Genomic DNA, 22,068 nt, shown 5'->3' with positions numbered 1-22,068 from the left:
GATGCAGTGGAAAGTCAGCATTTTTGGCTCTGCCTACTAATGCAGAGATCATCTTTTCTTCCAGCTGCAATATTTTTTCCTATGGTGTCACCTTGGTCCCCCGAAGAGACTGTGTTGCCATGAATGCTGCTTGTCTGTGGTGTAATAGCCGCATGCTGAGCAGAAGAGCAAGCAATCCTCTCTTCTGTGTATTCTCAGTAACCACCTCTTGTCAAAGGATGTCATGATTCCTATCATGGTGTTATTAAATGTACAGTAGGTGTTTCCACTGCAGTACACAAGCAGCGTTTGCAGTGACAGAAAAACATGATTACAGGGAAAATGATGGATAATGAATCAAGTTTTTCTCCCTTTATTTGGAATACTATTTCTATGAGCTTGTCTGAAAGGCAATTCCTCTCCTTTCTACCTCAACCTATTCTGTGAAGCATGAAAGCAGACAGTCACCTCTTTTGTGAACATTTTTGTGAACAATTTCTCCTTTTGTGAACATTTCTCCTGAACAGTCTATTTGAGAGCCCAACGTCTGACAGATATCTACCCTCAATAACCTTATTCAATTACAGAACAAATAAGCTAATGGTTTACAGAAGTTATATCTCACAAAGAGATATCAGGAATGCATGCATACATTTTCTTTTAGTGTAAACATTATATTCTTCTGGATTCTCCTCTTATTTGGACAAGGTAAAACTGTTTGCAGTTAAGAGTTGAAAAATCTTTCTGTTTGGTAAAGAAAAAAAACCATCAGAAATTTACAGTCACTTTTCAGGATGAAAAATAAAGATTATTTGAGAAAAGTTAGTCTTACCCAAAAATTTCCATCCCTTTTTTTTTGGTTGCTTTTTTTTTGGGGTTTTTTTTCACACATCTTCATTCCTGCTCTTCGTTTGCACCGAGGTGTAATGAAGTGGCTGGATACACCAGGCCTAAAAGTCACCTCTGGCACTGCAGAGTGCACAGAAAAAGCCTCTCCTGCATCTCTGTGACACACCTTTTGCTTCCTACTCTGCAGGGACAGTGGCTTTCTAAGGTGCAAGGCAAAAAGCCAAAATAAAACATGCTACATCTCTGCCTTCACCAAATTTGTTTTATTCTTTTCTTGTCCTTTTTTGGTAAATCAAGATCAGTAAGAAAAATGGTAAATGGAGTTTTTGTAAGAGATGGTATTAATATACCTTTATCCAATGAATAGCGACCACTATTCATTGCACTGATGCTATAAACAAGACATCCATATCTTACATTTTTTAAGTCTGTACCCTCTCATTTAATATTACCTTAGGTTCACAGAAAGTTTTTCAATTCAGAGAGATAAAGAATATTTCATTTATATTCCTTCACATACCATCAAGCCCATTATGATGGCTGTAGTTTCTTTTCCCCAAAATACTTAATGAAGAGTGGTTGGAGGGTGCAAGCAGTCGTTTTGCACTTGGACTTTGAAGGCTTGGTGTTGACCTGATTACACTGGGTTTCACAGCAGGATGTATCTCTGTTTGAGACAAAAGAGAGAGAGAGAAATGACATCTACTTGATTTTAAGATAAATAAAACAATCTATTCCACATATGAAATTTACTTTTGTTTTTCAGTGAAAAGAAAATTCCTTCTGCACTTGTGTGTTTACAAGACCTTGAACAACACGAGTCCTCCTACCCACAGATCCTCCAAGTAAGAAAGATCTATTTCACTTTCGGTTACCCAAGCTCAATTCCACACTGCAGATATGGAAGGATTTGAGGTTAAGAGCTAATAAATACAAAACAGTCTGAAATGGGTGCGTTTATATTTTCATACCCTTTTGAGATTTATATTGAAGCTACACACCCACAGGTTTCTGCAAGCAAATAAAAGCATTTTACTGTAGTGAAACTACCTCAATTCCTCAAGCTATTCAGTATTTTCTGTCACAGTAACAGGCTTTAGAGGATCTTCCCACACACAAGTCACAAGGTGCAGGAGTCAGGGGGCCAGAAACTGTAGGGCTCTGCAGCTAAAACTGCCCCAAAACTGCAGCGGGAACACTTCCATACTTCCCCTTACTGGTGAGCTTCAAACATCCCAGAGTATCTGCTTCATGGAGCAAGATTATTTTGGAGAAAAAGGAATAAAGAGGGTATGAGGCAGCAAAGCACATCTGGCCAGCACATTTCAGGGTGGCACCTGCTGTGTTTGCCAGGAGCTGACACAGCTGCAGGGAAATTTCTGTATATTCTGCCAGATAAAAGTGGCAAAAGGAAGCCTCGGATGAGTCTGCTGGTCCCTCACCAGGAATTTGCTGAACCAATTAATTAATTCCCATCACACATTTGGGTTCAAAATGCCACCACCCTGTCCAGCCTTGGGTGGAGCCAGGCTTGTGTGGGAAGTCAGCTGCCCGGGGGCAGGTCCTGTCCCTGTGTCACAGTGCAGGGCACCAGCTGCCAGCACTGTGCAGGGCATGAGGCACCTGCAGCCCAATTACAGCAGCCCTCTGATGGCCCCAGGCAGCAGAAGAGGCTGAAAAGGTGAGGGCAGAGGACGTGGGAGTCAGATCAGCAGAGTCAGCTGCCCAAGGCAGGTGAGATCCGAACACAAAAACTGAGTACTTTCCCATTTGCAGCCCAGGTTTACACCTCCTGAAAAGTGCTTCTTTCTGCTTATAAAGTGCTTTTTTTCTGTTTATAAAATGGAACACAGAAACTGGGAAGATGCAAAATCTACAGTGAGGCCAAGTATCCAAGGAGGAGCCTCTCCAGCCTCTGCCATGCATGGCCATCATTCAGGAGAAAGAGAAACCACTGCATAAAGTCAAAGCCCACTGCAATAGCATGTTTCTCCTCCTTCAGAAATGCCCAAAGTCTGATACCCAAGTGCTCACCTGCCCTGCCTGGAGCTCTTGGTCTCATGGCCTTGGCCAGGCTGTACTGGAACAGCGTGCCAGGAGACAACCCCAACAATTTTCACACTGGAAAAGATTTTGCTTAATTGTTCACCACTGCTTTGGTTGGGGCTTCAATCACACTCTCCAAGTATGAACACACTCCCACGAGAAGCCTCAAGAGGGCCAGGTAAGAAACAGTAGGGCAGAGAAATACACAGAGAACAGCAAAGAAGGAAGGCACAGGTAACCAGTCACTTCAGGGCAGAGCTGTAGATTTGATGGCACCAAATTCCCCACCACTTAATTAGATAAGAGCTTCTTACAGCCATTCACTGCAGAATTCATCTGCTTTTCACACAGAAAAGATTTCATGGCATGTCCTGTTTTTCTTGCTGTGGGGAACAAGCATCTCATACTTTGCTTTTTTTACTAAAATGGGAACAGAGGCATGCTTAATGTTATGAACACCACTGATTGCTAAGGCAAAACTCTAAACCGAAATAGATCCCTTGCGCTGTTTGCTGAAGGTAATTGGAATTTGCATTCTAAAATGTTCATTTAGCAATCTTTTCCAGTTTTCTGAAGGAAATGGTAGATTCCAGGGCTAACACTTTGGCAAATAAAATCTTATTTTATTTGCCAAAGAGCTCCAGCAGCAACCACAGTAATCCCAGCAGTTGCATCAACATATGAGAACTCCACCTCCTTTCATCTGCAACCTATAGGAGAGACAATTTCATATTTTCAGTGTGAGCAAACAGTTGAGGAAGGAAGCATTTCCTTCCTTCAACTTCTCTTCAGTTCAGAAGTCACTAATCCTCCATTAGCTTACCATGAAGGCCGTCTTTTCTCTGTCTGCAGTAGAGGAAGGTAGCAAGACCAAGCTCTACATTTAAGTTCTAGAAAGAAACTCAGTTAAACAGCCAGGATCACTTCCCAATGGACTGAGTCCTTCCTATGCAGACCTTTACATCTTAGTTCACTCCTCCTCTACATACAGACTTGCTTCAAATATTTTCATGCTTTATAACCAGCACTTTATAACCAGCTGCCTCATCATACCCAAGCAGAGTAATGAGGCATTTCAGGGGTTTTGCATATTATCCCTTCATATAATTGGATTATAGAATAATAGTAATCAAAATCTTTTCATTTCTGCTGCTCTTATGCTTGTTCTATTGCATAGCACTTCACTGAAAATCTTTTAGCCAGCTGCACGTTTTTCTAACTCAGAGAACTGACTATAGCATTCAAATTATCTCATGACCAGTAGCAAATAGCCAGTCAGCCACATCCTGAAATAAAAATAAATAGGAGTAAGAGATAATGTTTCAAAAACATAGTCGGAACCCATAGTAGGTTCCTGTTTTATAGGACCAGATTTCAGCCTAAAGCAAGTAAATAACAATAACAACATTAAAAATTTCTCCCTTTTCCACTATGTAAGTAGGGTAAAAAAAAAAAAAACCCAAAGTAAACAAAGAGAAGCTGAAGTCTTCTACCAAATCACCTCAACAAACATCCTGGATTCCAGAGGGGCTTAGGCAGCTGCACCTTTCCCTCACCTCATCTCCTCAACATGCATCCCAGCTGGAGTGTTAGCCTGGTTTCCTCATAACTAAGAGATAATATAGGACAATTAATTAGCCAGGGGTTCACTACAGCAGCTTTGTTTTAGGAAGCACAGTGATGACTGATGAGATTGAGGGGATTAGCCCCAGCTCTTGAGAGGACAAGGCCTAATTTTAGTGTTTGTCCTACCTCATCTGTGGAACCTGCAGCCAAGATGCAGAACCAGGGTAAAGGGAAGTGATGACCCAGGATGTGCAGGGCACTGAAATCCTCCCTACCTTAGCAGCAAGGTTGAAAGCAGTAGTGCCCTGACACATTGTATGCTAATAAATTTCTGTGAGAATGGCACAGCATGAATCTTAAAAAGAAAACAAGTGCCTCCTATATAAGTTATGACATGATATATAATAATAATTTTTATGAGAAAAAGAATGCAAGATTTACTTATTTACTGAAACTGCAAAAATCCCAAATAAACTAAAAAAATCACAAACAAACTAAACCAAAAAAATTTAACCAAGCTACATAGCAAACAAAAAACCATTTTCTAGCCATCCCTATAAAGCTAATTCAGATGAATGTAACCTACTGCACTGGGTTCATTTCATATTCCCATAACACACATTATTTTCCTCAGCCGTACTAAGACACTGTTACTTCCCATACAGTCAAATTCTAAGCAGACTCTACAGATATCTGGCATATTTTAGCACTGTTAATCTTCTACCAGACCTTCATGTAAGTTCACAAAATGCTGCCTGACACTATTGATCCATTTACTCACATTAAACATACAGACAGACTCCCAGAGGGGTCGAGACAACTCCTCAAAGGCAATATAACACAATACTAAAAACATGTGATGCCTCCTAAGTTTCCCCACATTACCATTTCCTCTTTAGATGCACAGACAGGTCAGCTGGAAGAACCATCCCCTGTCCAGCTTCCCCCCTCACAACCACAACTCCACCAAGTCAACCAAAGTAGTCCCTTCAACACACATAATATACACAGCTGGAATGTCTGTAGGGAATTATCCCTGGCTTTTTTCTTAAACTCCAGGGCAGAAGGAATCAAAATTCAGTGAGAATAGCATTAATTCCTCATTAACCACATTCTTGAAGTTAGTATTTTAACAAAACTGATGTCCTGGAAGAACAGTTGTAACTACATTAATAGCTGATTTCTATTTCAGTAAGGCAAGAGACTGTTTACTTTGATCTAGTACAAAAAAAAACTTCCTGGTGATTGAAATAATGAACAAAACATCTCGACTAAGCTCTACACTCAGCTGTAGAGTTCGCTTCTGGAGAACAGGATTAATACACAGCAGAATTACTCGCTGCATCTCTGATCAACCGATTGATTTCTATCCTCATTTCAGGATTAACAGGCTCTGGGTTACCACAGTTCTTATATGACTGTGCAAATATTTAACAGGCACTGATAGCTCATTGCAAGGAATCACTATTACCAGAATTTTTCCTCTCCCCATGTACTTTTGGGTTCACATCCTCTTGGTTGTGAGCTCAGTACGCATTTCACTGCACCTTTTAGACTTAGGCCATCAAATTACAAGGTATGCATCTTAGCGTGGCTGAGCTCCCCTGCTCTTAAGTAAAAAGTAGTATTGCAAATGGATACAAAGGCCACAGCAGAGCAGCCCTGAGCATACTGAGAATTTCCCCTTTGAACAGTTCTTCTTTTTATTTAGAGAGCCAGACTGTTTTTCACATTCTAAATTACATCAGGTTTCACTCTGACATTTTAAACTAGTATCAGGAAGACTTCTGCCTGTATCCTGCAAGTTCAACCATGCAGTTTTGCAACTCACAGTGGACCACCATTATTATTAATTTATTAATTTATTAACTTCCGAATTTTTTTTACGTTACTAAAAGCATAAATCTCTCTTCCTGTGCATCCCAGGTTATGAAGCTTCAGTACATACTGAAAGTTTGTTTGGTTTGTTATTCTCTGGAGGCAGATACGCACCTAAATACCCAATGATACATGACAGTGGTTTCCTGGTGCTTTTTATCTTCAGAGGATTCCCAGCAAGTTCACAATGTCGATCTGCATCTGAGAATTTTAAAGAATAAAACTGAGTTTAAATATTTTACTATTAGAAACAGATTTAGGACATACCAACCAGTCTCTGACTTGCATTTTTAACACAAATTTCTTTTTTTCTTTTAGCCCACCTTTTAGATTCTCCTTTTTATCATCAATACTTCTAATTGTGAATATTTAAGGGCAGGACATGTCCTCTTTCATGCAAGTGGTGTTATGATTTTTTTTTTTTTTAAGTTAATGTACATTTTAACATCAGTTAGATTGTAGTTTTTGCTTACAAAGTCTTTCCGGAGATAGACAGTCAGGCAAATGGAACATGGATGAAAACATGATTACTAAAAAATGCTGTTTTGGCTATTAATAATGATTTTCATTGAATACTTTTTTGTTTTCTACACACTTCTCTGTCTCTAAATGGGACAATACAGAGTCAAGGATTTAAAGCTGGGACTACTGATTTTCGCCATACAACTCTTCACTGTAAACTTTGCATCAAAATGCTCTGTTGTAACCAAGTATTACAGAGCTCAAAGGTCTCAAAGATTGTAACTTTCTGCTAAGTACATGAAAACCAGCAGTGCAGCATCTGCCTTAAATTTCCTGCTGCTACTGTGAATACACAAGCAGTGATTCCATCCACATGTCCCAAACACAAAGCGTTAACATAAAGAAGTTCATGCTTAGACAATGAAGTCAGTCAACTTAAGGCAAAAATTCACAAGGCACCAGGTTTCAGTAAATAATTTCAAGACAACTGAAAATAGACCATCTTTTTTTTTTTTTTTTCTAAGTATTCAGAATGATTGGGTTTCCCGTCTTCCAAGAGCACATAAAAACCCCCATAGAGAGCTTCCAGTATCCCTAGAATACAGGTATTCTGGTCTGGACAAAACTGCATTCATACAGTGATTATATAGGTCAGGAGGTCTCTCAAATGGAAGAACTTCCCACAAATACCTACCTACAAGTTTTACAAGAGGGACACATTATAAATAGATTATAATTGCAACTCCTCCCTGTGTTTCACCAAACTCTTCCTGTTTGCTTCATTCCAGCACATGAGACACAGTAAACAGTAACAGGAAGAGTATAAGACACCATGTAAAGAATTTACAATCCTTTTTATCAATTCTAATCTAGATCTGTGCAAAAATCACGAAGATGGTGAATGCACAGCAAGGACTGGAATAACTATTTCAGATGTTCAAGAAGATGTTTTCAGTGCAGCAAACAAAGCACAACTTACTTTCATAGATTAAGGAACCTACCAAAAATTGTGGAAATACCAATGGGTTTCAAAGGTTCCAGAGTCCTAATGCTGAGTACATTAAGTACTTTGTTACTTTTTCTTAATCCCAAAACATACTGTGCTCAGGAAAAAAAAATCAAAAGGCCTGGTGCCTAGAATATTTTTAATATTGTAAAACACCTGAAATTATTTAAGTGGAGGAGCAGAATGATGTGTCTCCACTGACTCCCTCAGTAAAATAAGCAGAGGCTATATGGTATTTTATAGCTACTTTGAGAAGAGCAAAGCATCACCTAAGAAGTAATTAGCAAGAAAATTTTCCATCTATGTGCCTTCACTATAAAAAAACATATTGAATCATGTTGTAGTATTTATATGCTGACTGGGAATACATACTGCAAGGAGAGCACAATTTTCATGCTTGAGATAAAGCATGTTCATCAAAGGTGAGTATTCCAAAGCACACCTATCTATTGAGACAGTAAAGTAAGCTTAACAGCGGCAAACTTTGATCCACAATAAAGTGCTCCCATAAAAAGTATAATGAAGTTTATGATCTTTATGTAGAACACAGAGAAGAACATAGAAATTGTATTGTGCATCATTCTCAAGTGTAAAACCAGAGAATAAAATCTGGGTAGGAAGTTATCAAAACTCCCAAAATTTAAAGCAAGTCCTAAAATCAAATGTGATCTTTTATATGAGCAATAAAAAACTTAGTAAGACCAGTGAAATAGTGGAAGCTATGAGGAAAAAAAAAACATTTATAACAAGAAAGAATCTGATATTTTTTAGTATATTTTTCACACATAGCAAAAGCAGAAAGTGTGCTGGTGTCTGTAGCAATAGATTATGAAGGTGTGAGGAAAATACACAAGAAAATAAAGGCACAGCAGAAAAGCCAAATGCATTTTTTGTATCCCTGTTCATTGCAGAAGCATTTAAAGAAGCTCACTTCCAAACTACTTTTACAAGGAAAGTATGAGAACTGCATCACATTGAAGTGTCCATAGGAAATATTTCCAAACAAACTGGTTAATCAGTAGAACCAAGTTACCAGGACCAGGTGGAATTCATCCAAACTGCTGAGCAGACATGCTGCTGGTGTTTAACAAATGCTTAAATGTTCTTGGTTGAAGAGAACAAAACCAGGACAAGTGTGATAACATTCTCCAGTAAGTAGGTCTGCAAAGTGGCAGAAGGTTGCATTATTAATAGAGGCACATGGTTAAATTTGGAAACGCCAAGGGAGCCAACAAAGACCTTGAAAGAGAAAGCAAGTCGAGCATGTTCTCATGACCGGGTGGTGTCCTTGCAGCAGGAAGGATGGACAATGGCGCGCTGGGCCTCATGAGCACACGCACCCAGCAGGGCTGGGAGAGGTCATCTCTCCCCTCAGTCCATGGCAAACACAGCCAGAGCCTGTAACCAGCTCTGGGGTCCCACCAGGGAAGAGATACAGGCACAAGGAGCAGGGCCAGCTGATGGATTGGGTGTTTGAGTGCAGCACATCCAGGGCCTGGGGGAACTGATCTGGGCAGCCTTGAGAGGGAAGGACAAGGGGACACATGGCTGGCACCTGCAGCCTCCCAGCACAGAGCCAGACCTTTCTCAGAGGAACACAGGGACAGGACACAGGGACAGGACAACGCTGCTCCTATCTGTGGCAGCAGCCAGGCTGGGAGACAGGAGATTGTTGGGTACAAGGATAAGATTATTTACTCTGAGGTTGATCAAACACTGGAGCAGGTGCACAGAGAAGTCATGCAGTCTCCATCTGTGGAGATACAAAAAGCTCATCTGGCCTAAAGGCCCATGACCACGTGAACCTTCTGCAAGAGGTGGGATCAGAGACCTCCAGGGTCCCTTCCTACTTACATGTCCTATAAACCAGTAAGTGCCAGTCTCATAAGCCTGCCAGGATCCTCCGAGGAGACCATGATCTGCCCACATGCAGCTGATCTGGCATCCAATTTAGCACTTCAGAGAGTTTTTACCAAACTGTGTCACCAAAGACCTCTGCTGTCCAGCTGTAACAGGGTAAAAGGGGCTTTTTCAGGAATTAAAACCTTATTAAAATTATTTGTCTATGTAATCCCCAAATGATCTGTGCTGTTCAACATATAAAAGGGCAACAAAAGAGGTGATTAGAGAGTTAAAATTTCCTGATAAGAAATTTCTAAGCATAATCAAAGCTAAAACTGATAGCAAAGGACAGGAGCAGCATCAAGCAATGCACATAAATGAATTCTGAAGGGGTAGAATCATCATAATATATAGATATAATGATAGCTCCTACACCATCACAAGGCAGAAAAGTATTCATGAAGTCAGAATCAACAGCTTTCTAAAAATATCTAGACAATACTAAAAAGAAATCAAAATCAGAATGTTAGAAAACGTGATGATAGGAAAACAGAAAACATGGCTTTCTAAAATTATGGGAAATCTGTATCTTGAAGTGCACATAATATGGGGCACCATAACCCTAAAGAGGATACAGCACAACCAGAAAAATTCTAGGAAATAACATTACAAACCGGAGTGTGAAACATATTTTTATGAAGCTTTAAAGCTGCCAAGTATGATGACTGATGTGGGCATTACAAAGGTGAATGAAATCAGTAATGCCAAGAAGACGATAACAAATGAGGCTGTGCTTCTAGATATGAAAGTATTTTCTAATTATTTCCTTTTCAAAAAACCTAGATTGGTAGGTCTCTTAAGCTTAGAGAGACTCTCATTAGCAAGTTATTTCTCTTTGACATTCCATCATATGTCTGTGAAAATGCAGATCTCATGAATGCACTGTATTCCCTGAATTGCATTCTTACAAACTTTGGAAAAAAATATTATGCTCTATCAATTATTTTGCTGGCTATTAAAATCTGGCACAAATTGTATTCAAAGATAACAACAGAGATATTTTCATCCTAGATACAGCTAAAAGCTCTTCCATAGCTATCAAAATCAAGAATGCAAAACATAGTTTGTGAACTAATACCCATAAACGTAACTCAATTCAGATGAGTGGGTAGTTTTCTATCAGTAAAATACAAACTTTATGCTTACAAAGACAAATCAGAAACATTTTGCATATTCTACTGTTTTCACTCGTCTTTGTTGTACCAAACTAGATCACTAACAAGCACTATGTACCATATTTGTTAATAAATCTGAGGATTTAAATGCATAACAAATTTTCATCATGATCACTACACCCATTTCCAGATAACTATACATATATTATACAGATAATATATTACCATGCACTGAAAACACTTTGACAATCATGTCTACACAGACAACACATAGTTATCCAGATCTAAATTACTATAATTAATACATATAGTTATAATGATAAAGCTATATCCAAGTAATGAAAAAAAGTCCCTCTAAAGTCTCCCTGTGCTGAAGCAATAATGTTTACAGACACATGGCTCCCTGCCAGGCATTTATCAACCTGCCTGTGAGCTGCAAACAGATCCAGTCTCCTCAGTGATTGCTGAGAAGAATGCTCACTTTGCTTTTTCTCTAATTAAGAGACCTTCCCCAGACAGGATGGTCTTGCTTAACTTTCTAAAAAAACCCATGCAATATATTCAAACTAAAAAAGGAGGTAGTGCATGAGATTTAGACCACAACAACTTCATCTTACCAAAGCAGTTTGCCAATTCTAATTAGTCCTGGAAAAACCATCAGACAAGTTTATTGTCACCAACCACAGTGAGTCTATTAAGTTCAGACAGAACAAAGTTTGAGCTTTCCACGATGGGCCGTGCTCCTAGCAGGAGGTGCTGTGCCTTCTCAACCTCCTGGTGGCCATCCCGAGATTGAACTGGGATGTAAATGCATCCTCTCCACTACCTCCTGCTGCCATCTGAGCAGGGGTCATGCTACAGGCTTCATTAATGAGGAAAATCTAATTCTCTGCACTAACTGAAGGAATAAAGAACACGGAACAGGACCTTGTTTTCTGCCAGTGGATATAATGGGCTGAGGGAGAGGTTGTGTGTGGATGTTCAAAAAGAGAAAATATTCTGTCGAAACCTGGTTTTCAGCTAAAAGATGCTTGGGCCTTAGGTAATCATTCCCAGAAGCTTGCATCCTCCTCCAAGACATGAGAAGTACCTGCAGATGCATTCAGGTACACAGGTGGAATGCAAAAACCAATTTATTTTATGACTGAGCCGTGACACGCTTGTTCAGACAGCCTTTCTCAGATCTGGGAATCAGTTTCATTTACAACCTGGCACTTCAACAAATTGCACAAGACTAAGCGGGCATAAAACCTGGTATGCAGCTGGGATAAGTGCCCCACAAATCCTCTGCCTTCAGATTTTATGGTTTCTGAGTGTTGTTATGGTGCCTAATGCAATATAGTTGGGAAATGCTGTTACATTTTCAAGAACTGGTTTGGACACAGAGTCAGGTGAGTCTGACAAAGCATCTAAGCAGCCATTAGAGTCAAGTTTCAACAAAGCAACATGGAAAACAAATTCCAAATCAGTTCTTGGGCCTTGTAACCATCTCATGCCACATCACATCATGGGTGACCTGGTACCCTGGCCAGGTTATTAGTTAAACACAACTGTAATATTTCTAACACCAACACAGATACCCATTCAATACTGTAATTATTCAGCGGCTGCAGCATAGGAAATCATTACTGCTAATTAAGGATCTTGTTTAAAAATTTAAAAACCCAAAAATTCAAGATAACCTTAGAAAAGGATTCAGAACATCCAGAGAAAAAGACAGACTATTTAGTTATAACATAAAAATCTATAGAGTGCTCTGAGAACAGGTCACCAGATGACAGTACAGGAATAAAACTACAAAATATTCTTTTTTGCCTTTACTAGAGCAAGAATATGACAATGCAGGCAAGATCACTGTAATGATTCCACACAAAGAGATTGCCAGAAACAGAACAAGGATTGTGGATATGTGTGTGCACATGAAGAAACGTGACTTAAATTAGTTGAGGTATAATTTGGTTTCCACTGTTAGAAAATTATTTTAATGCTGTGTTCAAAAACCATCAACAATTGTGACTTTTTTTCTTCAACATATATTAGGTCTAATCAGGAAGCATCAGAATTCAAAGAGACAAAAATCACAAGGTCCAAAATTTGCTTAAGCAAAAAGAATCATGAAAAACAGACACTACAGGGGAAAAAAGTCTTTCTACTCTTGCTGTTAATGTCATGTAGAACTCTTTCACTCAGAGCAAAGAGAAAACACTCCCAGCACTTCCAGTTGAAGAAAGAATGACTATTTCCCGCTGAAAAGCTCAGCTTTTCACTCCTCTCTTTAAAGGTTGAACACATGTTCTAGTTGGATGAAAATTTTTCTTCTGTTTTTCTTCTCCTTAAACAAAAGTTTCATCTTCTCAATATTTTTTACTGCAGTGAGTGAGAAAAATCACAGATATGGATATAAAGATATGACATTCAAGTGAACTTCTGAATTTTCCTCCATGATTCAGCAAAAACATAAATTTAAAAGTTCAATACCTTTCTCTCAGAAAGTAGCCTTTATTTTGGATTGAGGATTAAAAATATAATCTTAATCCATCTTTAGACATACTTCTTCCATGAAGAACAACTCATTTTATTCTCACAGTTGACACACGGTTTCCTGAAATCTGAAAGTTGCTCCTGACTTGCATAGATTTAAAAGAGGAAAGTAAATGGCCAAAATAACTAAAAAATTAGACAAGGACAATGAACAGAAATATTCAGCAAATTTTGGAGTACTGCAGAAGTAGGTGAAACGTTTGCATATGCATAATGGCTGGTCTTGAAGTACATAAACAGAAAATAATTACTCAAAATCAGATTTTAAGCCTCTGTGGAGTAAATTTCTTATAAACAGTGCAGACATCATCTGCATCCCAGATAAGTATGCTGGGAAAACATTCAGTGTTAATCTAATGAACATGCTTATAAACCCTACATCTAAGGATCTTAAAAGTTCTCTTCAATTCTAATACAATTGACAGTACAATGAACCAGCATGCCTCATCCTGGAATACCAAGCATCTGCTCCAAGAACTTTATCTATGGAAGACTGGGAATCATAGCCAGACAGTGTGAACAGTAAAACAACATGCCTGGTGCAGATACAAAAGCTGTTGAAATATTCAGTGACTTTTCAGCAGAATTTACACATGTATGCAGGTGAAGAGACTTACTGTTGCTATCTACAAAAACTAATAGCTTTTGTCATACTACTAGAAATTCATCAGGTCTTTATATTTTGGCTATAAAAAGAACAAGTGTAATACAGAATTTTATTTAGAATTAAAATTTGAAACTGGAACAGAAAAAAACAAAATGATGCAACTACGATGAATAAACATGGCTATCACCAGCATCTGATTGTCACAGTGACAAAGGACTGTATTGCACACCACATTTAAATTATTATGAAATGCCAGTTCCTGATTCTTTGACCAATCCCATTGAAAAAAAATATCTATAGGTTCTGCTCAGCAAATGATTAAAAAAACAACAACAGAAAAGCATGCTTCTTTCATAATGCCTAGTAGGAAGAATGTATGTTGTGGCACTGATTTTCCCTTCCTGCCCCCCATTTTTGTTAATGTCAGTTTTTGAAAGTGAATGAGGTAATAGTTTTTAATTAATTTGAAATGTTCCCACAGTTTAAGATCTGTTCAAGGCAACCAATGTGTCGGTATATGCTGGACAAATGAAAAAAATAAAAATGAAAATCAAAAGCGTATAGACAAGAAATGTTTATTGAAAAAGAAAATAAAATTAAAAGACAAAAATGGGTGGGAAGCACAGCACACAGAACTAAGAATTAAAAAAACATCTTACATTCTGCCTTAATGGCAGCACAGTTAATAGGGACAAAGGGACGTCGCGCTGCCTGCCGCAGCCGGAGGGTGTTTTTGCAGACCTGCCGGGCCAGTTTTGTCCAACAGGTGGTGTGCAGAAAGAAAGCCTGCCGCGTTTTCACCGCCGACTTGGGGCTGCCCGTGTTCCGCACCGGGGTGCCCTGCGTGGCCTGCCGCGACAGGTGCGTTCGGACATGCGGCTCCTGCGAGACAGAACACGGACAGCGTCACACACAGCTCAGTCACGGCACCCAAACAGCCCCAGAAGTCAATACAGCCTCAGAAAGGGATTCAGGACATCCACAGGAAAAGAGAGACTATTCAGGACATCCACAAATAATTTTAGAAAAGGATTCAGAACATTGAGAGAAAAAGAGAGACTATTTAGTTATAACATTAAAATCTACAGAGTACACTGAGAACAGGTCACCAGATGATAGTACAGGAATAAAACTACACAATATTCTTTTTCTTTTTTGCTTTTACTAGAGCAAGAATATGACAATGCAGGCAAGATCACTGTGATGATTCCACAGAAAGAGAGAAATGGAATATGGATTGTGGATATGTGTGTGTACATGAAGAAATGTGACTTAAATTGGTTGAGGTATAATTTGGTTTCCACTGTTAGAACATTATTTTAATGCTATGTTCAAAAACCATTAACAATTGTGACTCTTTTTGTTCAACCTATGTTAGGTCAAATCAGGAAGCATCAGAATTCAAAGAGACAAAATCACGAGGTCCAAAATTTGCTTAAGCAAAAAGAACATAGTATCTGTGAAAGACAGACACTTCTTTTTTCCCCCTGTAGTGTCTGAGAAAGACACTACAGGGGGAAAAAAGAAAAGTCTTTCTACTCTTGCCGTTAATCTGATGTAGAACTCACAGGAATACATGAATAACATGTCTAAACACTTTATACCAAGCAGGCCTGTGCAGAAAGTCACCGAGCAGACAGCTCTATTGAGAATGGATATATAATGCCATCCTAAATGAGATGTTGTATAGTAGATTTAACATTTCAGAGCTAACAAACCATTTGACAGACAAAATGACATTTGTACACCAAAAATGCAGGAAGCACGTGCTTGTTTATACAAGAAGTAATCCAATAAAGATATGGCAAGGCCTAAGCACTGTACAGTTCTACTTAACACAGAAAAAGGATTAACAAATTGAGTTTTGTAGTACCAAAGTTGAATACATAAATGAAAACCATTCCATTAAATAATCAAATCACAGCAGTCTTGTGAAAGCACCACGTTTTGTTTTAGAAAAGCTTGTCTACACAATCCTACCTCTGTAGGTTGGCTGGAAGACAGCTTATCTTCATCTGTCTGTGTGGGCATTTTCAGGCCACCATATTTCTTCCAATAAATCCAGCAAGATGCACACAACCTACACTGCATATTAGGAGGGCCCCAAGAATACCATTGGTGAGACTGCGGAGCTAAGGAGGAGAAAGCAGCACAGTGAACTGGTGCAAGCTACATTCACTACAATCAATCCAAATGCTGTAATAGATTATTATATACAGCCATAACACATGGCAATAGCAGAGCATTGTATGGATAAAAATTTAATATATTTCACAGTGAAAGTAAGAACTTGAATTGTTTGTTGCTTCATTTTTTTACAAAAGTGCCAGAGAGGTGAACTCTAAATGGAAATTTTGGAAATGCTTCTAAAATGAATTTCAAACCAGAGACTTTGTATTGCTGAGATTTTCTCCCAGAGAACTACCAGAAAAAAAAACCAACAAACCCACTATTTCCAATCTCACCCTGGAAGTCAGGCTAATTAAGTTGGATTTTATATCTGCTCTCATATAACCTATGTTGAGGGCTGCTATTTCAAGAAGTCCAACAAAAATTATCACACAAAATACTAGAAAGAAACAACAGTCCTCCCCATGCGTTCCCCAAAAACACTCCAAAACCATTCAAAGAAAAAAAAAACCTCAAAAAGCCTCTGCAGCCCTAAAGAAAAACCAAAACTAAATTTGAATCTAGCTTTGTGAAGGTAAAGGAATAATAAATCAATGCCACCATATTATACTACTTAATCTTTCTGTGCTTTATGAATTGTTTAAAAATAAATCATAAAGAAATTTGAATACTTTAATTAATATACTGAAGGCAGCTCTAACTTTAAAGATATTTCTGCCATAAGAGCAATTGCAAATTATCCTCTGTCATATCCTAACAAAATTACATACCTTTTTTTTCCTAACAGCACATATTAAGATTCACCCAAATTCTTGAGTCATTAAAAAAAATATTTACTTACTATAGCAGCTTTCACAAGCCCGACCTATTACTGTGGCTTGTGCCTGGTAAGAAGCTCCCATTGCTCCATTGACTGCAGCAGGTTTCCCATTGTTGCTGGATATTTGATTGGGATTTGGTTTATTGCTTTAAATAAATTTTTAAAGGTTGCAAAAAAAAAAAAAAAAAAAAAAAAAAGTGGTTTTATTAACTGGTTAGTCAACAGGAATACAAACAATCTAATTCTGGAATTCTGATGTGTGCTGACAATATCTATAAAATCTTCTCTAAACAACAAGAGTAATTTTTGTACTCCTCTATTATTTTCAGCATTGTCAGACACTTGCTATTTTAGGAGCTACTCTAACACTCCAATTTGCAGCTTTTACTGTGCTCAGATTGTCTAAGCTACTTGGAAAGCTCATAAAAGACCAACTCTCAGGGGTCAAAGCATTAACACAAGTCTGACATAGCATGGAATTTAAGAAGTGGTTCTAGTCAGCAGATAAGGTTTACGAGTTGAGGTTGGACTTTGATTGAAGTATAACAAGAGGACCAACAGTGCCTGTAATACAACAACATTTTTGATCCCAGGAAAGGGTCAAACAGCCTCCTGTCTGAAAAAGAAGTACACACAGTAATACAAATGTCTTATAACCACAGCAAAACTCACCCATCTATCTGCTTGTTCTGTCTCAGTTCTCTTCTAAATTACTTCCTCTCTGAAAAGGCTAACTGGTTTTTGGATATTTCTGTTTGGCTTTTTAGTAATATTGTACTGTATCATTCTCATAATTATTCTAACTTCTAATACTTTAGTGAAGTAGGACTTTATAGGCCAATTAATTCAGAGGGCATCAATATAACTCCTCACTAGATTAAGTGCAATATTTCCAGAGTTTCAACTTTGTGAGCGTTAATTACCCTCAATACAATGCAAGGCTGGATACATTGATTGCTAAGATAATTATTTGTCATTTTAGGCAGCATAAAATACATTAAAGAAAAGTTAAAATGACAATTGAAGAAACCTTTGCTGTATCAAGTCTCAATTTACAATGCCAATAACTCTGTCTCCTGCCTTTTCCTTTTTCACTGTATCATCAAGAGACAATTTTACAATTTCCACATATTCTTTATCCTGGGCTCAAGGTACAGGAGAAGAGCTGGAAAGACAATTAAGTCTTCCACATTATGATCTGTTGCTTAGTTACCTTTCAGAAAGGCCATGAATTGAAAGGGACTCTCTGGAATTAAGGACAGAACCTTGCAATTGTAGGAAATACCTAATGATCCAGTTCAAAAAGGTACTCAGCTCTGAGAATCAATTCTACTCAGATTTCAAATGCAATAAATGAGTCTTGAAGCAGAGCATTTAGCAATCCCATGACCACCACAGATACCAAAGCCTTGAGAAGTCCCTAGAAGACTAGAGATTTTGTCTTGAAATGGAGGCAAAAGACAGGCAGTAAGATAAAAATGCAAAAATCCCACCTTTAGAAACACATTTTGTCATCCAATACAGCTGGTCCCTACTGTGAACTTATTGAAAATCTGTAGTTGTCCACATGGACCAGGGAAATTAAATTGAAAAGGCATAATGTAAAGTCTGAGCACCTTATGGTTTTCCTAAAGCAGCCACTCATCTGAGAAGGTTAGGGAACACTCATACTAGAGTTTTTAGCTTTTTTTAAACAGTGTAACTTATTAGAGATGTGAGCTTCAAAACTCACAAAATTTGTTCTGAGATAAGATTAAAATAAATTTAACAGTCTGCTGCTTTCATTGTAACATCTGTTTAAGAGAGAAAAGCCAGTATGAAATATGAAAATGAAACTCTATTGTATGCAATTTATACAAGCCATCAAAAATCTTTGCGAAGTACTTCCTTTGTTATTACATTCTTCTGTTATACAAACACTCACAACAATGGGAAGTTCATATATAAGTAAACTGAATATACCCACAGAAAGCTTAGAAAAAAGTGAGTTGGAATCCTTTCTCTTGTCATAATATTGAGGAAATTATGAATATGTAAGAGGGATTTTATCTTTTTTCTACAAATCAGATGTTAACAGAAGCAGATATAGCATCCAGTTTAAATGTAAAAGAAATACAGATCAAAAACCCCTCAGAAGAAAACAAGATTGCTTTAGTAGCACGTGGTCAAAGATAGAAGATCTGGGGCTGTGTGCTACCTTTAATTTAGAACCAGAACATCCCTTGTCTCTAGATGAAGAACAGATTTTATCAGCCAGATAAAACTGTAATGGGAAATTATTTTATTTTATGTAACTACATTAACAACTGCTTCTACTTTGAAATATTACATTTACACAAATATAAAGTGTTGTACTACAGGGATTTGGAAGAGATTGTTTTGAAAAAAACTGCTTTTTGCATTAGTAGGCTCTTCTTGCATGTGAACAGACCACAGGTAGCACTTGATCAGCCTTTGTAAAACTTCTTATTCCAGACAAAAAGATTGCAGGTCAAAAAGAAAGAGCAGTAAAGTAACAAAGTTTCACTTAAAACAAGAGTTTCTGGCATTTTCCATTATATCTCTGAATATAATAAATCCTGTAAAAGTAACCATTACAGAGATGACTAGGAAAATACCATGCATGTAACTGCATGTTACTGTTTCAATTTTACCTGTATATTATTCAAAAAATGAATTTGTTGTTATACTCACTAGGTGGGGATGTATACTTGTTTCAATTTACTTTCTGCTTCAGCTGCTTTCAGACGTTTCTAGTTGAAAAATTAACACATTAAAATATTTTATTACATTAAGGTATGACATTTCATAAAACTGCACACACAATACATCTTTAAATTATTTCTATTTTGTGATTTCAGCAGAGCTTCCAAAACAAGCGTAGAAATGTACACAATGAAAATCACGAAAAACAAGCTTTTGATTTTTAGTATTAGTTTGAAATCATAACCTGCTGTCCTTCCCAGTAAAACTCACAGGCCTCACATATGACAACAAAACTAAAAATGACACTGACAGCCTACATAAATCACATCTATATAAACATGTATCACACTGTGACTACCCCTCATTGCAGAATTAAGTAGAAATTAAATTAATGAAATTGTGTTCCTTGCCAGTCATGTAACAAAACTTGTCTGCTCTGTCCAGACTGAGGCTGAGCTTTTATACCACAGTACTAGTAACAATAAAGTCCACTGAGTCTTAGAAATAACTAAACACTTACTAGCATTAAATGCCATCAAAACTGTGGCTCAGGAACATCACAGTAACAGGACAGCTATGCTATTGTCAAGATAGTAAATTCACAGACTAAATCATTACTTTCTTCATACCTGCAACAAACTCAAACCATTTTGCATTTCTACAATGTTGAGAAGTTTTAGTAATTGCCATATATTATACAAGTAACTAGGACAACAGTTTTTTCAACAGTGGCCCAAGAAATATAGAGTTCAGGTGTCCAAAGGTTTTCCAAAACATTTGTATGTAAAAGATGAAGAAAAAACATTATTTCCCTGCATTTTCTGTACTCAAGACATTACTTCTGTTCACTTGAGAGGAAAAAAAGGAAAAGCAAGAGAGAAAAGAATTTGAATCATGGTCAATTTCATTACAGAGGATAAAAAAAAAAGGAGGAGACACGTTTATACCCAGCAATAATAAATCAGTACACTACCTGTCTTTATAAGGTGATTAAAATTCAGTCCTTCATTTCACCTGCAATCACCACTTCTCCTCTCTGCTGTACTCTTATTTTTTTGATATCCAACTTTTGCAAGGTTTATAACCCAGGAAAATATTTCCCACCTTGAGAAAACCATCATGAGATGACTCTGCTCTGAGAGTCCCTTGCCTGAGCCATGAGGTGAGTTACAGGGCAATTCAGCTTTACTAGCCCAGCAGTCTGACTAAACCTCCTGCTGTAAACTGCTGTTCTTCTCCATTTCATTAAGTTGCCTCTGTGTTGTCCATTTATAAAACTCTCACTTATAAAATTGCATCTTTAAGGAGTAATGTGTAACAAATAGACTTCTAATCAGTCCATGCCACCATTAATTAATTCCTGTGCAATGAGAGCTCTCTTCCATTTATCTCCAAAACAGTTGGTTTATTTTTCTTTACAGCTTTTTGCTGTTCACAGATGCCCAGTTTGGAGCTACAGAAGTGAATCCCATTGACACTGCTGCTACAGTAGCAATCTTTCCCCAGTGCCAGACTTGGCAACACTGCTCTACCCTCAGGAGGCCCACAGAAAAATGCAAACAGGTCTGCTCTGCCTGTTTGGGTCAGTTTTTACAAGAGCAAGGAAAAAGAACAGCAGCAGCACCATGCTCCAAGTCTCATAAACTGGTACTTTTTAATCTGAGAACATTTCACAGCCCCAGCAGAGGAGCTCCTGGTGGTGAACTTAACAGCAGGACACAGGTTTTCCACAACTGTCTCTCATTCCTTTTCTTATTATATCCAACAATGTAGAACTTGTTTGCAGCCTGACAGAAGCATGTGAAACTGCCAGGCAACAGGTTACCACACTCAGAGCTTCCTAACAAACTGGTCCATTCTACAAAAATGAATAAATCTCACTGCACACCTACCACGAGCAAAAGAGAAAATACAATAAAGGGCAAAAAAGGATGAAAGTAGCCCTGAAGCACTGTCAGAATGTAAAGGCATGCGTAGGAAGCTGTATTAAGCCCTGATGGCAGTGTCAATGAGAAATGACTACATAGACATGGATTAAATTTTAGCATACTTTTAGTACTGGCATGGGGGTTGTAAGGAATGCAATTTAACAATTGCTTTTCTCTTTTATTTACTAAAGGGAATGATATACTGTCTTCTAAAAAATAAATGATGCAATGATATTTTAGTATAAGCTATATTTTTATACATTAAAATTATGGCTACCATTGGTCTCTAAAAGCAACAGAACATGTCACAGCTTGAATTCTCACTGACATACCAACTTCTAAGTATAGAGAGAGAGGAAAGGATGCAGAAAGAAGACTACCAATAGTACAGTTTCTGAGATTAAACCTCTGTTGAAATCTAGAGACAGAACTGGTAAAAGCTGGAGGCTGAAACTGAAAATATTTAGACAAGAAACAAAGCACCAGTTTGTAACAAATCCCTGGAGCAATGTAATGAGTTACTGGAGCAATGT

General features: G+C 37.9%; 1 protein-coding gene across 2 annotated transcripts in view; it reads right to left on the bottom strand.

The window, feature by feature from the left end:
- Positions 1-22,068, bottom strand: part of MTA3 (metastasis associated 1 family member 3) — a 137,745-nt gene that overhangs the window by 40,062 nt on the left and 75,615 nt on the right. For both annotated transcript variants that reach the window (XM_066546494.1, XM_066546495.1), the window contains exons 11-16: positions 19,596-19,654; positions 16,923-17,047; positions 15,932-16,083; positions 14,611-14,833; positions 6,433-6,519; positions 1,349-1,495 (exon numbers count right to left, since the gene is read on the bottom strand). In XM_066546494.1, the coding sequence (XP_066402591.1) occupies positions 1,349-1,495; positions 6,433-6,519; positions 14,611-14,833; positions 15,932-16,083; positions 16,923-17,047; positions 19,596-19,654 (793 nt within the window). The remainder of the gene's footprint in view (positions 1-1,348; positions 1,496-6,432; positions 6,520-14,610; positions 14,834-15,931; positions 16,084-16,922; positions 17,048-19,595; positions 19,655-22,068) is intronic.

The sequence above is a fragment of the Molothrus aeneus genome, chromosome 3 (assembly GCF_037042795.1).
Source record: "Molothrus aeneus isolate 106 chromosome 3, BPBGC_Maene_1.0, whole genome shotgun sequence".
NCBI classification, from domain to species: domain Eukaryota; kingdom Metazoa; phylum Chordata; class Aves; order Passeriformes; family Icteridae; genus Molothrus; species Molothrus aeneus.
This window is presented reverse-complemented; position numbering and strand designations above follow the sequence as displayed.